The sequence below is a fragment of the Cyphellophora europaea genome (genome assembly GCF_000365145.1).
Source record: "Cyphellophora europaea CBS 101466 unplaced genomic scaffold supercont1.2, whole genome shotgun sequence".
Classification (NCBI taxonomy): Eukaryota; Fungi; Ascomycota; class Eurotiomycetes; order Chaetothyriales; family Cyphellophoraceae; genus Cyphellophora; species Cyphellophora europaea.
The window spans coordinates 532,960-550,454 of NW_008481808.1; the positions used below are offsets into that span (position 1 = coordinate 532,960).

Sequence of the window (17,495 nt, forward strand, 5' to 3'; positions counted from 1 at the left end):
TGGTACGTTGGGGTTCAAGAATGGGTGAAATGAAGTGCTACCACCATCTATCAGACTTTGCTCATTGCTGGCATCGATGTGAAGGACAAGCCGAGGAGGGGGGCGTTGGCAAAGTGGCGTGAAATGGATCATCATGCAAGCTCAGGTGATCTAAATCGTGGCTCCGGATAGCTGTAGCTGTTGTGATGGGGGCAGCAGCACCCTTGGAAATGAAGATAGACTGCTGGCTGCATCGGAAGTCACCAAAACATAAGGCGGTCGCCACGAAGACAGCACTGTTCGTTTCCACTTTCCCACTCCAAGCTGGCTTTATGAATACTCCGCTCCATCGTCATGCACCGCTCGCTATTCCTGCACTATGATTCTCCTGCATGCACCACGGTGTGGACAGCCAATACCTCAACTCGTTCCTGACTACCTAGTGAGTGACGAAGTGACCCGCAGCGCCGCGCGCCGGCGGTGGGCGGTGGATGACTGTGTGTGTCGAGAACAGAAGGCCGCGCGATGTGCTTGCTACAAGCTCTCCAAGATTCAAGCGCGAACTCGATGTTCAGAGGGTCACCACTAGTCTGCGCGACGCAGTAGCATCCAAAAGGGAAAGAAGTGGTGGGGGTTGTGGTTGCGGAGAGGAGGGATATATACATATCTGCTTGAAAGTGGATATAAACGTCCGCTCGCTGCGTGAAAGGTCACACAGATGGGAACGTCCTCGGGGCATCACTGAGCTTGTTCGATGTGGAACAATCGCATAGCATGAAATGAAGTTTCGATTCATTCGTTCACTGTGCACTCGTGAGGGAGGCTATTATATGTCTGGTGGTCCCGTCTACACCTATATGGTTTTGCTGTCGGGTACGAGGCTGACGACGTTGGTCGCCCCCTTTTTGCATTGCGTTAAATCGCCTGTCATCAGCTGCAGAGCTACTACACTGGTACCAGCTACGCTATCTGAGCCACCATCGCAATCCGAACAGCTCCAACCGCCCATAGCGGCGTTGGCCAACGCTGTGCACACTTCATGTCCGCTTACCTCATAGCTTTAGAGCTGCCTTTCGCCTTTTCATCTGGCTTTCGCCTTCATCGAAGACCCCCGTTCTACCGTCTTGGTCGATTCCCGACTCCGACTTGGAATCGCTAGGTATGTCGTAAACGGTCTGCCGATGACCAAAACTCTTAGCCATCGCCCGGGTAGTGGGATCGCCCGACTTGCTTTCAAGCATTTCATCGTACTTGGCAGCCTCCAGCCTCTTCTCTTGCTTTACCTTTCTCGCCGTCAAGATGTTGAGCTGGTGCTGAGCCGCATCGCGAGCTTTGGTATAGGCGTTGCACTCTGCTCGTTTGAGCTTCGCTTTATACTTGGATTCGTCCATGCACTCTTTTACGCCCTTGATCTGCTCGACGATTTCGCGTCGCTTGGCATATAATTCTTTGAGGGCAGCTTTTTTGGTATCAGCTTGTCGGTCGAAAGCAGTGGCTGCAGAAGAGAGACTGGTAATCGCACTGTTCTCAACGCGCAGGGTGTTGTTGGCTAAAGCGATACGGTTGTCAATGTCATCGATCTCGGATTTGATAAACAAAATGGTCTGTGAAGCTGCAGCTGGCCTTTCTGCAGGATGCTTAGCCCGACCACGATCTTGTTCAAGGTTTTGAGACACATCGTCGGCGCGCCGCGGCTTAGATGTTAAGATTGCCGGGGACCCTCGTGAAGTAGGCGATGCATCGCTGTCCCTCACGTTACGTGGAGAAGCCTTTTGGCTGTCCTTTCCGATAACGAGGCTGCCGGATGATATCGAAAGAGATGATGTACGAGATGAGGACGAAATGGAGTACGAAGGCCCAACTTCGGACTCGATTGCAGGAGTAGACTCGTCAATTTCGCTGTCTTCCGGTCCATCAGCGTTGTTCTCATAAGAGACATTTTCTACGGAAGCGACCTGAGATAGAGTAGAAGGACTTCCGGCAGGAGGGGCCACACTTCCGACACTCGTGCCTTTCTTGACAACTGCTGTGTGCCTGTCGTGCAGGAGAATGCATCTCTGGTCAAAATAGTACAGCTCGGAGCCGGGGAATGGTGCGAGCCGAGCGATGCGGAGGAGAAGCTGAGGTAGCCTGGTGCGTGGCAGGATCTCAACTCCGATGTCCGGACCCCTCTCTAACTTCAGAAGACAAGAAGAAGCCTCAGAGGCAACTGTTTTGCTGAGTGTTGCGCCTTTTCCATGAAAGGTCTGGCCCAACTGGTCCTTGAGAGAGACAACTACACTTGGATCAGTCTCGCGCCAGGCAAGGATTCTACAGACTTACTACCTCATTCTTGTTGCTCGTCTTGTGGTTGGGTAGTCGTGTCATTCCGAACGTGCTGATTGCTCGACACCTGATCTGAGATCGATATCGTTGTGTGTGGACGGCGTCCGCGGCTGTGTGGAAATCTGCGCCATGTTGGGTGGTCGAACAGGTGCAGACGCTTGGTGGATTCCTGCCGCTGCGAGGCAAGCTTTGATCCGGTTGTACCAGTACTGGAAGGCAGTTGGACAGTAGCAACTGCCAGATGGTTGCTGGGAGACAAGATCTGACTAGAACACTGCACTTGGCGCACAAGAGGTTCACTATCGTCGCCATCGCTATCATGAATAATGCCGTTGTTGCGTCGAGGCATCGAGGAATGTCGATGGTTGCGTTGATGCCCAGCAGGTGCAGGTGTGGATGACTCGAGCATCCAACGAGGCTTGTTGCTCACTTCCTCGTCTTCGGTGTCATCGTCGCTGAGCACCACGGCATCTTCTTTGTTCATCGTTTCGAGGCTTGGCCTCGATCTGAGCAACTCTGCGGAGTGATGACGAGGTGAAGGATGGCTAGGCAAGGTCGAGTAAGGAGAGTGCAAGTGTCAGAGAAGGGAAGAGAGTTGTCGAGGAAGGAAATGTAAATCTGTGAGCGTGGCGCGGGCGCAAGTATTATTCACTGCAAATGTAACTTTGCTGCGCAAATTTCTGCCTGAGGTAGAGGTGAGAGGCTCGGTCGGAGCTCGACCAGTGGCCCAGTTGCAAAGATGTCGGGGCTTGGCTGATGAATCATGATGTAGGAGTATTGGCGTAGGACCGTATCAAAGAGAGAGGACGCTTCGAGACCATGAGATCCAACGACACCGTAGGTTGGCAGATAGCATGCAAGTGCTGGAGTCGGAGGCACACTGAGGCTCAGCTGGGCACCATCAAACTGCAAGGCAGACAGCAAAACCTGAAGACTGGAACAAGAGAACTTTCCATTCGCAGGCTAAGTGAGTTGTGGAGGGAAACGTACATACTCCCCCAGCCTCATGGCTCTGCATCCTTCATGTCTGACTTGAACCTCTCCATACATCTCTGCTTCGTCTCGTTCCAGTCAACGTAGGGTTCCGGATAACCTAGCTTCTTGAATTCCTCCTTGCTCAGACGATTATAGGGATCAAAGACTGCTTTTCCCTCGACATTCTTTAGCTCTGGCACCCACCTGCGAATGTAATCGCCATCGGGATCGTTTCTCTCCGCCTGTGAGACTGGATTGAATACTGTGTACGAAGGTTCCCAACCTTGTGTGTTGTTGTTCAGATCCCAGTCGATCAGAGTCTCAGCAAAATAGCGCTCGCCGCGCCTGTAATCGATCAAGAGATTGCAGTAGAGGTAGCTCGACACGTTCATCCGTAGCCGGTTGTGCATATAGGCCTCATGCTTAATCTGGCGCATGCCAGCATCAACGAACGGAACGCCAAGGGTACCATCCTCCCATCGTTTATAGCCTTCCTCGTCATCCTCCCATTGAACGAAGTCGAACTTGAGGTTCTGTGGGAGATTCATCGCTGTATGAGGAGTGACCAGCGTCGTTTGACGGTAGAGTTCGCGGAAGACTACCTCACGAACCCAGGATGCCACGCCAGGCGAAGCACCGGACTGCGAAAAGTCTGCTGAGCCATCGTTGTGCTTTTTGACAGCAGACAGCGCTTCTCGGACAGAGACGACGCCTGCAGCAAAGTAAGCCGACATTCGAGACGAGGAATCCTTGGCTGGATTGGATCGGGTCGCTGCGTAGTCTTCGATCTTGTTTTGAATGAAGTCGTTCATCCGCTTCATGCCAGCATCATGGCCAGCCGGCCAGAGCTTACGTATACGGTCACGTTCATCTTTAGAAGCAAACTCTTTTTCTTTGGGAGGGGACGGCACCTTGCTGTCGAAGAGACCATCAACGGCTGACTTATCCCCAGGTTGCTGGGACGGTGCAGGAACAGTATCAAGGAAACTGGGGTCATCTTTCACCTCGCCAAGCCACGCTTTATGGTATGGCGTAAAGACCTTCATGGGCTTGTTGCCGCCTGTCAACATCGTGCCAGGCTCCATAACAGTTTGATCGTGACGAAGGCTGACTTGGTAACCGTTGTCCTTGGCATCGTTCAAGAGCTTGGTATCGCGACGAAGTTCGTCGATTTCGTACTCATAGTTGGCGAAGACATGGGACACACCCTGGTCTTTGATGAAATTGGTAATGACGGGGATTATCTCGTCACGATCCGAAGCGTCAAGGAAGACCAGTGGAATGTCCACTTTATGGAGCTCCTTTTGCATCAAAGCCGAAGTCTCCAACAGGAAGTCGACACGAGCAGGACTCGTGCCGTGCCAAACAAATTCCGGCCCACAGTGCAAATAGGCACACACCAAAGGTGCCGACGCTTCTCTGGCCGTCTCAAAGGCGTCATGCAAAGCCCGATTGTCCTGAGTGCGTAGGTCTTTGGAGCGGAACCAATGCAAGACCTTAGTGGCCTTGTTGTCGGCTTTCTGGGAGTCGAGACGCTCTTTGAGCTCTTCATATGGCGTATGATCATCGACCTGCTTCGCACGCTTAGTGGAAGGATGCTGGTCGAGGGGGGCTTCGAGCTCTGATCGTTTTGACATTTTGGGCTGCTTCTTGTTCTTGCGAGGAATGAAGCAATAGGTGAATGGTCGGTAGACCCGAAGTAGTTGAACTGCTTGTGACTGATGAGTAGGTCGAAGTGCAACAAAGCTTCGGTACAGCGTCAGTGAGATGGGCGCCTTCTTGGTCAACATATGCAACGAAGGTCAGTTGTAAGCATCTCGGTATCCGAAGAGTGAAGCACCTGCTTCTTGGCTACCAACCATTCGCGACGCCGAAGTCAAGCTGTGAGTCGTGACGTAAGGTTGAATGAAGATGTGGCCGATTTGGTAGGTTGCCCTGCCAAGCTCAGATCGCATCCGATCTCCAGCGCAGGTACACGATGAACCCGCTCCACCTTGTAAGGGGCAGCGAGGCGCTTCAATTCGGAGGAGCCATGTCACTGTTGACCACCGTATCTCCGCAAATTTGCATCAACGCATCTGGAAATTCAGGTCGGGTAGTCTCGATGAGGGGCCCTTGCCTTACACTTGACAAGTCTCACCTGCGACCTTCTCCAGACCCGTCGTCGAGTCACAGGACACCATGGAACGTACCCATTCGCAGCGAATCATTCATGGGTTTGGACTTGCGGCAGCTGAACCATCTCGAGCAGTGCGTCGATGATCAAGTGCCCGTAGATGTGCCAAAGTAATCAGTCATCTTATATACGAGCCCGGCGTCACTAGGGGGACTGGAAAACTATTCGCATCAACATCCGATGGTGTGCTCGTTGGCATAATATTATTGCTCCATTCAAAGGAGTTGGGGAAGCCGAATCAGTAGCACAAAGGTTGCTGCAAGGGACTAGTGACAGTGGCTTCAACCTTAAGACTTGTTGACTGCCAAGTACTCGCTAATGATGAACGCGTCTGCTGGCATTGAGGTACAGTGAGCCAAGTCGCCCTTTTGTCTGCAAGAACGCGCTCTCAATTCGGGAACATGGCGTTGGAAAGCAGGCGGCCAAAGCAGTGTTTGCCAGCCATAGGTTGCTGTCTCGGTCATAAGGACTAACAATTAAAATTGAGCAATGTCAGCCATGCTCGAATCGGCAAAGTGACAGGCATATTGCCAAGGGTATGCAGAAATCGTAGATTGATTACTGAGTAGGGATGACGAGGCTCGCAGCTCGCTTCGATGTCGGCAAAATGTTTCAGACACGGTGAGGCTGTAGCCTGAAGACGGCACCACGGTCTCGGGCGACAGCGTCGGGTGTTTTGCCAAGTTAGATGCAACAAGGTTATCGCGGACAAAATGCGGCGATTTCCAGCGAGACTCTGCCTGTCCGTTACAGCAGGTTGCAGGCCGGACTTGCGCCCTTGCCAGAGCTCTGGGCTGCCGGTCAAGACTCGGCGCAGTTCTTAGGTGATTGCTGGCCTGCAGGTTTAGGGGCTAGGCGGCATCTGACTGGTCGGACAAGACCTGTGTGTTGTCTGACCTTCTAGAAGGAGTGGAAAGAGGCCGTCTTAGCACATTTTTCCTGGGTCCACGTAACGTGCTGGTAAAGTCTGTTCTGGTTCAGCGTTTGTAGCGTCTTGGACTACCAACTCGACGACCGTCTATTGTTCAAAACCTATCGACACGTAGCGACGAACGCTTCCACGAAACGGACAACGCCGGAAGCTGCTTGCTATGCCACTGGCTAATGGAGCGCGCATTTTGACTCCGGTATAGCCACGTGGGCAGGTTCCAGGAATGCTGGACGGTGTTAATGGTTGGCATCGTTCGAGCTGGCCTCATTCCAGCTCGATTCTTGATCAGGAGGTTCGTAAAGGGCAGATTGACTTTGTCAAGTGGCGGCCTGCACATTTCGTACTGTAGCTTGGCCTGTGGCAGTGTAGACGAACGTATGGACACCGTCTCAGACTCGTAACGAGGGCGGAATTTTTCAGGCAAGACGCCCTCGCGCATCCCGGTCCGGTGGATAAGCGGCAACATGGTGTAGAGGCTTGTTTTTCCTAGTCCAACCATGGTGCAGCGGCGAAGCACCAAGCTCCGATAGACGGCCGGTGGCATGGATGGATCAGGAAAAGCCGCTTTTCGAATGTTGCAGTGTGGCTATTTTCCCTGACCTACCACAGGCCCCCAGCCCTTCCGGGCTACTCCGCGTCATAATTACCAGGGCGTGGGCAAGGCTCTCGTACTGCTGACGAGATCGAGTTGTAGGGCGGCGTGGGCGTCCGAGTGCGCGAGAGAGCGACGAGGGAGCGTCGCAAAAAGGGTGAAGTCTTACCTCATACCGGTATTAGCGAAAGCAGCTAAAGGAAGCTACGAGAACATCCATCACAAGAGATCGGCAGCAGGGCATTATTAGACGGACGATCATACCACGGCAAAGCACCTGGCACACGGATGTGTACCGCCGCTGTCACGGCACCCATTCGGGCCCCGGGAATTGCGACTTTCTCAGCCACAGTTCTGGTGCAGCAGAGAATTTGTTGAGTGCGAACTGACTCAATGTTGCATCCGCCGTGGTTGGCCGTGATTCGTAATTAACGACGGCTGCCATTGCATGGTGGCGACCAGGAGGCGTACGGAAAAGTGAATTACATATGATGATGAATGCTGTCTTCTCACGTTTGAAAGGAGAAAGCCTGGTCAGAGGACAAGGTTCGGTCTCGTCATCCGACCAGGCCGACGGGGTGTGGACGGTTGTGACGCGAAAAAAAAAACAGAAGCCGGCGTGGGTGTCGAAACTTGACGGTGGGAGAGTCGGCGGGCCCCCCACTCCTGATCAAGAAATTCTCTTCCGGCCGAGGCAGAAACTACTGGCGGAACCGCTTCAGTTAAACATCTTACCTGTAAAATGTGTGTTTAGGCGTGGTATGGGCATAAGCTCGCGGTGCTTAGGGCAAGAAGGCACAATCTCGTGGCCACCACCCAAGCGAATCTGTCCTCTCAAGCAGGTACTCTCAGCCGGTGCGCACCTGCCTGGCTTCCTGTCGTTGGCCTTCTTCGTCCGAGGGACAATCATAAAATCTGCGTTGCGGACGCGGCCACAAATTTCATCTTCCTTTTGTATCTCCGCCTCACTCATCCGCATCTTCATTCATCGTGTGTGTCTCGATCAAGTCCATCTCATCAACCGGTGTCTCGTCGCCGAGACGTCTAGAGCCATCAAAATTATTGGTACGTGTAATCCACTTGATGCTGTCCCTGCCGCTGCCGCAAGCCACGACGACCCCATCGAGGCAGACATCCTAGATCGACGCCGTGTGGGTCGCCCAAATCTGTGCATAGCTCACCCAAGCAGTGGAGTCGGCTTGCCTGCCCTCTCTGCCGGCCCTGCCAGGTGTTGTGCATCACAGACCCTCTTCTATACACTTTATCCTCCATCGTCTACCCACTCTTTACCCCCATCTCACTACCACCACGAACCCCCTCGTCCTTCTCCATCTCCCTCGTGGTTGTATCCATCTTGTCCGCTGTCTTGGACTCACCACCACCTTCTTTGAAGCTTCTCTTTTATCTAGAGCCATTATTTGCTGATCACGCCTGTCCTGCGCCAGACTCCCTACCACGCCCGCCCTTCACCTAAAAATTTTCAACGAGTCCAGTCCTTACTGTACACCCACACCACACTACTCTCTGTGTTCCCTCATCAATCGCGTCCTGTCCGCGCACACAAACACGTACATTGCTCGTCGTCAAATGCTCTGAGCTTTGACGTGCGCATCCGCCCTTCGTCTCCATTCAGGTAATGGACCCGCGTCAGTCCCTCTCTCGGACCTCCTCGTCCAACGTTCCTCAGGCCGCTTATCAGCCCAACAACATGGCTACCTCATACTCGATGCCGCCTTATCAGGGTGGCACACATCTTCCGCCCATCAATTACCAAAACATGCCTCCTTCCAACCAGCAGAACTATGTTCCTCAGCAGCCATATCGCAACGACGTTCAACAACGCTACCCTCCTGTCTCTGCGCCTCCCCAGGCTCCCACACCTGATCGCTACAACCAACACATGACTCCCCCCTCGTCCATGCAGCAAGGTCTGCCACCTGCATCGATGTTGCCGCAGCCTCAGGGCCAGCCGACACCTCCACAAAACTACCCTCCCCACTCACAACAGACGCGTCAAAATTACCAACCAGCCTTGGCTCCTGCTCCGCCTCGGTCTGCGCTTGATCCTCCCAACAGCAACTACGGCCACCCTGGCTGGTCCGGTCCAGAGGGCATCCCTGGCATGACTTCGGAGGTTGGACGCGACCCGACGCGTACCCATGTTGTCGGTTCTCAGGGGCGACGCGGCATTCTGCCCAGTGCTCCTGGTCGGCCTCCCGTATCTGCCAACGGTCTCAACGGCTCTCCAAAAGGCGGTCAGATCCCGCAGAAGGATGCTGATGGCAAATTTCCTTGCCCAAACTGCACCAAGACCTACCTTCACGCAAAACATTTGAAGCGTCACATGCTGAGACGTAAGTTCGACGCGACCAGAAGCCCTGATTTAAAAGCTGACACGTATACTAGACACCGGTGATCGCCCATACATGTGCGTCCTTTGTAACGATACATTTTCGCGTAGCGACATCCTCAAGCGTCACTTCCAGAAGTGCTCCGTTCGTCGCGGAAATCCTACCGGCGCTAGTCATCTATCGAACCCCGCTGCTCATCTGAAGAAATCACAAGCTGCGGCTGCTAAAGCTGCTGCCAACGCAGCTGCCTCAGCCGGAACCACAACCCCCCCTAGCACTCAATCCGGTTCAAGTGCTCCGCTGCCTGGTGCACCATACACCAGCGGCTCCATGGCTCCCAATAGTATTCCCACCACTGCAGGCGGCGCACCTGCTACATCCATGTCTTACTCGATGAACACTCCTGCCCAGGCCGATATGCAGCGTCCTCAGTCCACACCTCAGGGACAGGTTGATCCCAATGGCAATGATCAGTGGGCCATGCATGACGCGCGAAACCAACAGATGATGTATCATCAAGGCTCCAACCCTCCTGCTCACTTCGCGATGCAGAATCAGGGTGGTGATGACAAGCGTGTCGCAATGCCAAATGCTCACATGGGCGACGACTGGAACCAAATGTTTCCCGGCGGCGCCAACGAGCAGTATTTAAACCCTGTCTTCTCTGGTTATGGACAGTCACAGCAAGATGTCAAAAACGACAATCATGAAGGTGGTCAGAATGGATATTACCTTCCACCTACATCTCTTGGAGCGAACCCTGATGGTACGTCTGGCATCCCTCCCTCTGTAGTATTTGTTTCTTTCTCGCGATGCTCCCCTCCACTGAAATCAAACCGTCATGTTGACTTTTGCCTCCCGGTTGGGAAACAGGTATCGCTCCAAGAGCCACAAAATAAGTGCAGTCTGCGCGACTGCTTGGCCCCGGACGCCATCAACATTTCCCCAGCCTTTCTTCATATTCTCAGGGTCATTTCCGTTGGCTTTACATACCTGTCTTCGACGTTTGAGAAGCATACGATGTGATTTTCTCATCGTCTATGGAGGTGCGGTGTGCTCGGACTGCGTGATGCCAGCTGATGTCCGCGCGTCATTTTCGCTGGTAAATCATGGCCTAGGGGGAATTGCCGAGGTCCTCCAATACATACGCGATACCAAACAGCATGGATTCAGGGCGTCCGGTGCTGAGATCGAAGAAATGTACAGTTTGCAGTTGTTGTGCAGTCTTACGATTTGGCATGACAGTGCAAAGGAACGGAATCTGGCCGCAACGATATGAGGCGGCTCTCGTTATTTACTCGCCGCTACGGTTTGGTTCAGCTTGCTGATCCGGATCATAGCACGGTCCATAGTTAGCTGCATCGCCTGGTACCGGGACAGACGGCGGACTCTGCGCAATCGGATGGTACAACCGGGTGGAGCAAGCAGAACGCTTACGACTCATGTACCTATTGTACATTACCAAACTGAGAATTGCGCACAAGCGCTTGGCCTGCCTGGAACTGAAGCGCAGGCGAAGATCAGTATGGCGGACTCACTCAGGCTGTACATGGCACGAGAACAGACGCTGAGCGACGGAGCATGAGTTGTTACGGCACCCCGGAGCGTTTCCTTGATCGACGACAAATGCGCAACTTCGAGAGTTTGGTGCTGGACATGAAGAAGCTCTTCCGGCCACTCAGCAAATTCTGTCGGGATGGGTGATGTGTTTGTGGCGCAAACGGGCGCTGGCCTTGCGCAAAAGGTTTCGCGAAAAGTATCTGATAGACTGGGAGGACACGTTATGCCTTGTCAACGAGTGCCAAAAGTCTCAGCGTATGGTTCTCTGAGCTGCCGACCGAATTGTCGATCTTTCTTTTGCATGGGATAGGAGTTTTGCGGCAGCATATTTACGGCTCGGTGGGCAACATCGAGAGGGGCATTACGGACGAGGACGATCTCATTCCGCGCGCTGCATGAAACGGAGAAAGTGGGCATCGAGGCTTGATCAAGACAACGACAACCCTCATTTACGAAGCACCTCATGGTCGCGTTCGCTTCGACGACAGAATCACAAGAACTGGGGTCTGTCGACCAGTTCGTTGCCGATACGACATGGAAAGAAATTGGGGAACAATGCATATGAGAATTTTCAGTGGCAAGCACCATCGCACATCTAGATGTTCGGTCACTACGTGCCGCGTTACGAGCATCAAGCTATGCCCCGGAACAGGCGTGCATCCACTTCTACATTGTATCGTAGTAGTGTTGTTAGAAAATACGATTGATTTCTGATAGACCAAAGTTGGGATTTTTCGGCGTCGCCTGGTTGCCTTGTTCGCCTCATACTTGTACCTGAAGCCGCGAGCTTGCCAGATCCACACACACCCGTTAATTGATAGTCAGGTACAAGGCTATTAAAAGAGGGTCTAGGACCCATGCTTTGCAAACGGGCCACACCGCCGCGTGATGGGAGGGTGGATCTTGAAGATACGAGAATGGAGCCCGGCTTGCATGGGGTTGTATGGGGACGATGGGGATGAGGGGGCACGGGAAGTGGCACCCCAGAGGGACGACTCATAGCGGGCTCTGTGGGCTATGTGGGTACCACAGGTTATGCAGAGGCGCGCCGCAAGTCTAAAGACGAGTGGGAAGGATAATTGGGGAGTTATTGGCTTAGGAGAGATGCTGAACGGCGGATGCAAAGTAGTGGCAGCATCGACCATGATGTGTGTTAGATGTCGGACTTCGCTGTGCTGGCAGTCGTGCAAATCGAGCTCAACAGCAAAGTAACTACCGCTGCGAAGATACCAGCAATCTCGATTCGAAATTTGCACAGGCACAGTCCTATCTCAGCACGCCTCGGCCGTTGATGGATGACCAGATGAGCAAGTACCACCTCGACCTGAGCTTCGGGTCGTGCAAGGTACAAGTGTCGCACGCATCTGCCGAACCAAGTCCTCTTGGGATGTCTCCTTTTCCCCTTCTCTTCCAAGGTAGCTAGCTAGTTAATTTGGCCGAGCGACGTTTCACTCACCGGCGCAGCACACTGCTAGAGGCTAGAGTCGCGCCGATTACCCGCATGGACACAGGAGGGGCACCTAGCGTGACTCCTTCCGGGGTAAGGTGTCAACCCCAGAGTGCCCAAGGGCCATCATTTTTAGCGAGCACTTGTGGGGAGCTGGCCACTGAGGACCTCGCATCTGCCTTAGCTGGACCAAATTTTGAACCTCTACCTCCACCTCCTCACTGCCGTCATCCATTCCTCGATGTGATCATCCATTCGGATCTTTACTGTCGTCAAGACCCACTACCCCAGAAAGACTAACGCTGGTCGAGCCCCAAGCTAATACAGATCATGTGTCGACGAGCCTCGAGTTTCTTTAACCTCTCAAGCCTGCGATCGTACCTTTACACCTTTTCTTTCCCTAGATCCGTGGTATAGCCATGAGGTTCAAAGTGTCTCTATCTCAGCGGCTTATACCACGAGTACGCTCCAGTCTGTAGTCCTTCCAGACCACAACCTCGAATGAGATGCCCAGCAGGCCCGGCAGCAGCCAGGATCCACATGGATCAGACACTACTCGAACTTCCAATGACAAACACCCCTCCGAGTTCCTCGAATTTGTTGACCTCTCGAGAGGCATCCATGGCGGCCGAGTCCAGCCTCTCAAGCCTCACGCTGGACAAGAATCGGACACACCACACAACATAACCCGATCCAACGATGACCTCTTCAGTGGCCTCTCGCAGGCCATCCCGGACTTGCGCCGCCTCTCTGTTGAGGCACGAGCCGCCACAAAGGCCGAGCACAGCATGGGCTTCGTCACTGGCTGTCGCACATATCCCAAAGCCATCATGTGGTCCGCAATACTGAGCTTGACCATTGTCATGGAGGGCTTCGACCTGACACTCATTAATTCCTTCTTTGCCTTTCCCGTCTTCCGTCGAAATTATGGGCAAGCACACACTCTTGAGAACGGTGAGACGTCGTATCAGATAACTCCCGCGTGGCAGTCAGGTCTCACTAATGCTGCGGTTGCTGGCGAAATCCTTGGTCTGATGATGAATGGGTACCTCACGGACCGCTTTGGCTACCACCGCACAATGATCTTCACTCTCGTCTGGATGTCGGCCTTTGTCTTTCTCGCCTTTTTTGCTGTCAATATTCAGATGCTGCTCGCCGCTCAGGTACTCTGTGGCTTGCCGTGGGGAGTTTTCCAAACTCTTTCCACAACATATGCGGCAGAGGTCATGCCCGTTGTGCTGAGATCATACCTCACCTCAAACGTCAACCTCTGCTGGCTGATCGGTCAGATGTTGGGATCTGGCATCGTTCGAGCCATGATACACAACACCTCGGAATGGTCGTACCGCATTCCTTTCGCTCTCCAATGGGCTTTGGCCATTCCGGTCCTGGTGGGCGTCAGCTTCGCACCTGAGAGCCCCTGGTGGCTAATCCGCCACGGCAAGCACGACCTCGCCAAAAAGGCTCTCGAGCGCCTCACGCAGAAGCACTCCGGGTTCAATGCTGACGAAACGATCTCCATGATGATCCACACTAATGAGGTGGAACGCTATTTCAATGGCGGCGGCGTCTCGTATCTCGACTGCTTCAAATCTACTACAGACCGCCGCCGCACCGAAATCGCTTGCATGGTCTGGATAACGCAGGCCATGTGCGGCGCCGCATTGACCGGGTATGCCGCGTACTACCTAGAATCGGCTGGCTTCTCGACTGCCAACTCGTTCAACCTCACGCTGGGCATGTACGGCGTCGCCATCACGGGGCATGTCATGTCGTGGTTCTGGATGCGCCGCGTGGGTCGCCGTACGCTGTACATGATCGGTCTGGTGCTGAGCTTCGTTATTCTCATGGCCGCGGGTATTGTAGGCACGATTCGCGAAAGCGATGGAACTTCTTGGGCGCTGGGATCGCTGATAATTGTGCTGACCGGGGTTTATGGTAAGTCTTTGAGCAAGCTCGAATCGGGATGGCTGAAGGAGCTCTTTGTGATATCTGAGACCTGTGTCTCAGACTTCCATAGAGTGAGCCTCATCTACTTGTTCTGGTTTCTCCGACGAAATCGTCCATTGGTCTTGATTCAAGGCTAACCAGAGGACAGATGCCACGATCGGCCCGGTCTGCTACGTCCTCGTGGCGGAGATTCCGAGCTCGCGCCTACGTGTCAAGACAGTCGTGCTCGCACGCGTCGCATACAATGTTTTCTCACTCCTCACGAACATCGTCACACCCCGAATGCTCAACCCCACCGCCTGGGACTGGTCCGGCAAATCCTGCTACCTGTACGCCGGCACCACGTTCCTGTGTCTGCTGTGGTGCTGGTTCCGTCTCCCTGAACCCTTTGGCCTGACATACCTGGAGCTGGATATTCTGTTTGAGAAGAAGGCCAAGGCGCGCAAGTTCAAAGATTTCCAAGTCAATCTAGCAAATTCGGGCTACTTTAGCTTGACTAGTGCGAGGGCGCCGTCGTCCGCTGGGGACGGTGATAGTAGGCCGGTCAGTCGAGCGGGAAGTCGCGCTGATTGGATTGGGCCGCGGTAGAACTCTTGTTTGCCAGCTCAGGTACGAATATATGCGAAAGGAACAGTAACAATGTGTACAAATAAGATGCAACTTCTGAGTGAACTCCTGATCCATTGCTATTACCTGACCTGCCGGTCAGAAGTGGATATCCGGATTCCATTTCCGTTCGTGCGCCAAGAAGTCTTCGCAAGGCGGCGAGGCTGCAGCTCCCAGAATTTTCGACGTCGATCCCACGTTTCCACTACCAGTCTCTTTGCCCATTTGCTAAGACTTGATCTGTCCCTAACCTCAGCATTCCCTCCAGCCTAATTCAATTGACGCTCTTTTTCCAATCCATACCCCAAGACCACGGTCTGATCACCAAAAGCAAGCATGAACGTCTTCGAAGGCGTCGAAGGCGGGGACTCGGTCGTTCAGTCTCAACCAGCGGGTTCCAGCACATCGGCAGCGGCGGCGGCGGCGGCGGCGGGAGGCGGGCAGGCGAAGAAAACGTTCCCCAAGACGGGCGTCTCGTATGTGCTGTCGCTGGAGCACGAGTACCTCAACTCGCACAAGCTGAGCATCTGCGCGAATTGTCTGGCGTTGGGCTTCGATAAGAGCCTCAAGCGGTGTGCGGGGTGTGGGATGGTGGATTATTGCTCTAAAGAGTAGGTCTCTAACCCCTCCGATCATGTACTCTGCTTGTTTGTCGATTTCGTGCATTTATTTTTGTTTGTTTCTTTTGAGGCGGGAGCAGCACAATTTGTACGTATTTAAATGTTCTTGGCCAACGACTGACCGAACCCCTTTCCGCTGGGCTTTCAAACAGGTGTCAAAAAGCGCAATGGAAACAGCACAAGCCCTTCTGCCATATGACGCAAGGCAAGGGTCGGCCGAACGGCTACCTGACGGCCCAAGCGCCCGAGCAGCTCCTGCGCCTCCTGGTCGACGCCTACCGCCTGCGCACCGAGGTCGACCACTCCGATGGCGACTGCGATCATGGCGTCTACTACAACGCCGAGACGGGCCGCTGGCCCAAGGGCGTGGTATGGGCCCAGGGCGACGCGTACGCGGATTTCCAGCGCTGGCTGGACTTGTGCGAGGAAGCGGCAGTGTTGCCTGAGTGGTGGCGCTTCGAGGATCGGATGGAGTGTCTGGCGATGGCGATTGATAAGGGCGAGGAGGCGAAGGAGAGCGTGTGGCAGACGCTGGATCAAGCGGAGTTGGTCACGAGGTATGAGGGCGATGCGAGCGTGAGGAGTGCGCTGCTCGTGCTGGCGGAGTTGGTGGTGGGGTATGAGGGCAAGGGGCGTGCGGTGAACGATAAGTGGTATGTGAAGTTCAGTGAGAATCTGGACTTGCATCCAGAGGAGAGGGCGAGGCTGTTGAAGGGGAGCGTTGAGGCTGTGAGGAGGGCATTTGAGGATCAGGGGTTGAAGGATAAGGTCGAGGGGAAGCAGAATGAGGAGGGTGACAAGGCATCGTGAGGTGGGATCTGAGCATGTTCCAGAACCCACAACGTATGGTCGATATGCCAATGGAGCTGGTAATGCCGTTCAATGCCTACCAGGCCGATAGCTCAGATGAAAATGCGCCGTAAGGCCATAGTCACCGGAAGCAGCCTCTGTGACCCCAGCGTGTCTTTTGAATTCGAATGACAAGGCAACGAGGCATCACGCCAAGATATCATGAGAGACGTGCCCATTAACGACAACGTGGTGGAGAGCTGATATAGGTCATGCCTCCATCGACCTCTGACTTCTGGAGTCCCACAGAGGCTCGCATGTGCTCGAACAGCATGTCAGGAGAAGTCCTCCGTCACCGTTGGCCGCTAGATCGTCATCCAGACTTTCTACAGGCCATGAGACGCATTGACGCTTTTGTCTGTTGAATTGCTTTGTCAGAACTTGTGAGAGAATCCTCCAATCGTCAGTCACTGACATGGTCTGCCACGTTGACGTGTCTTTGGTCAGGCTCCCCGACTGCTCTTGATTTCTTGCTGATTGTGGCATACATACGACGACATTGCCCTCATCTCAGTTTTTCCACTGCTGTTGGTGGATTGATATTGACTTCTGAATGGCATTGTCGGGCTCATCTTGGAAAGAGTACACATTGAATGCGGAAGGAGCCGTCGGCATGTCACACTTGGCCAATCCTTTCTCCCACAGAGCTATCCTTGGCCAGCAGACAAACTCATACTCTGTCTGGTAAGTTAAGACGACTTCAAAGCGGCCTTCGGTTATGGTTCACTAATAGAACTTGTTGTGTTGATTTCTCGGTAGCCGTAGCATCAGGCGCTCTTGATCTCTGGCTGTTTAGCAGGTTTGCATGATTAGCTTTGATCGTGAAAAAGCCATGGGAAATCCCTCCCTCACTTGTCATCTCCGGAGATGCGCTACCTTCGATGGGTAGCTGTCAGGTTCTATATCATGTCCATGAACGGCTGTGATATGGAGATATTGCAAGAGGACTCTTCAATCATCACTCACTGATAGGTCTCGTTATGCTGACATCTCTCTGGTCACACCGTCAATTGCTCCTAATATCTGACTGGCTGCTGCCTGGCTCCAACCTCCTCTAGGCATCAATACCAAGGGTGAGTCAAACGGCCTTCTATTGACAGTGAATACTGTTTTACACGCCGGAGTATAGTTTGA

The 17,495-nt window shown here is 53.6% G+C and overlaps 4 protein-coding genes across 4 annotated transcripts; 3 read left to right on the top strand and 1 right to left on the bottom strand.

Moving 5' to 3' along the window:
- Nucleotides 1–3,308: 3,308 nt before the first annotated feature.
- HMPREF1541_01682 (uncharacterized protein) lies at nucleotides 3,309–4,916 on the bottom strand (the record flags this gene model as incomplete). Its single annotated transcript, XM_008716039.1, has 1 exon — nucleotides 3,309–4,916. The coding sequence occupies one exon, from the start codon at nucleotides 4,914–4,916 to the stop codon at nucleotides 3,309–3,311; it is 1,608 nt and encodes a 535-aa protein (XP_008714261.1).
- Nucleotides 4,917–8,614: 3,698 nt separating this feature from the next.
- On the top strand, nucleotides 8,615–10,355 carry HMPREF1541_01683 (uncharacterized protein; the record flags this gene model as incomplete). Its single annotated transcript, XM_008716040.1, has 2 exons — nucleotides 8,615–9,332; nucleotides 9,385–10,355. The coding sequence occupies 2 exons, from the start codon at nucleotides 8,615–8,617 to the stop codon at nucleotides 10,353–10,355; spliced, it is 1,689 nt and encodes a 562-aa protein (XP_008714262.1).
- A 2,487-nt stretch (nucleotides 10,356–12,842) lies between these two features.
- On the top strand, nucleotides 12,843–14,874 carry HMPREF1541_01684 (uncharacterized protein; the record flags this gene model as incomplete). Its single annotated transcript, XM_008716041.1, has 2 exons — nucleotides 12,843–14,274; nucleotides 14,435–14,874. 2 exons carry the CDS (start codon nucleotides 12,843–12,845, stop codon nucleotides 14,872–14,874), a joined length of 1,872 nt encoding a protein of 623 aa, XP_008714263.1.
- A 354-nt stretch (nucleotides 14,875–15,228) lies between these two features.
- On the top strand, nucleotides 15,229–16,322 carry HMPREF1541_01685 (uncharacterized protein; the record flags this gene model as incomplete). Its single annotated transcript, XM_008716042.1, has 2 exons — nucleotides 15,229–15,503; nucleotides 15,665–16,322. 2 exons carry the CDS (start codon nucleotides 15,229–15,231, stop codon nucleotides 16,320–16,322), a joined length of 933 nt encoding a protein of 310 aa, XP_008714264.1.
- Nucleotides 16,323–17,495: the final 1,173 nt, after the last annotated feature.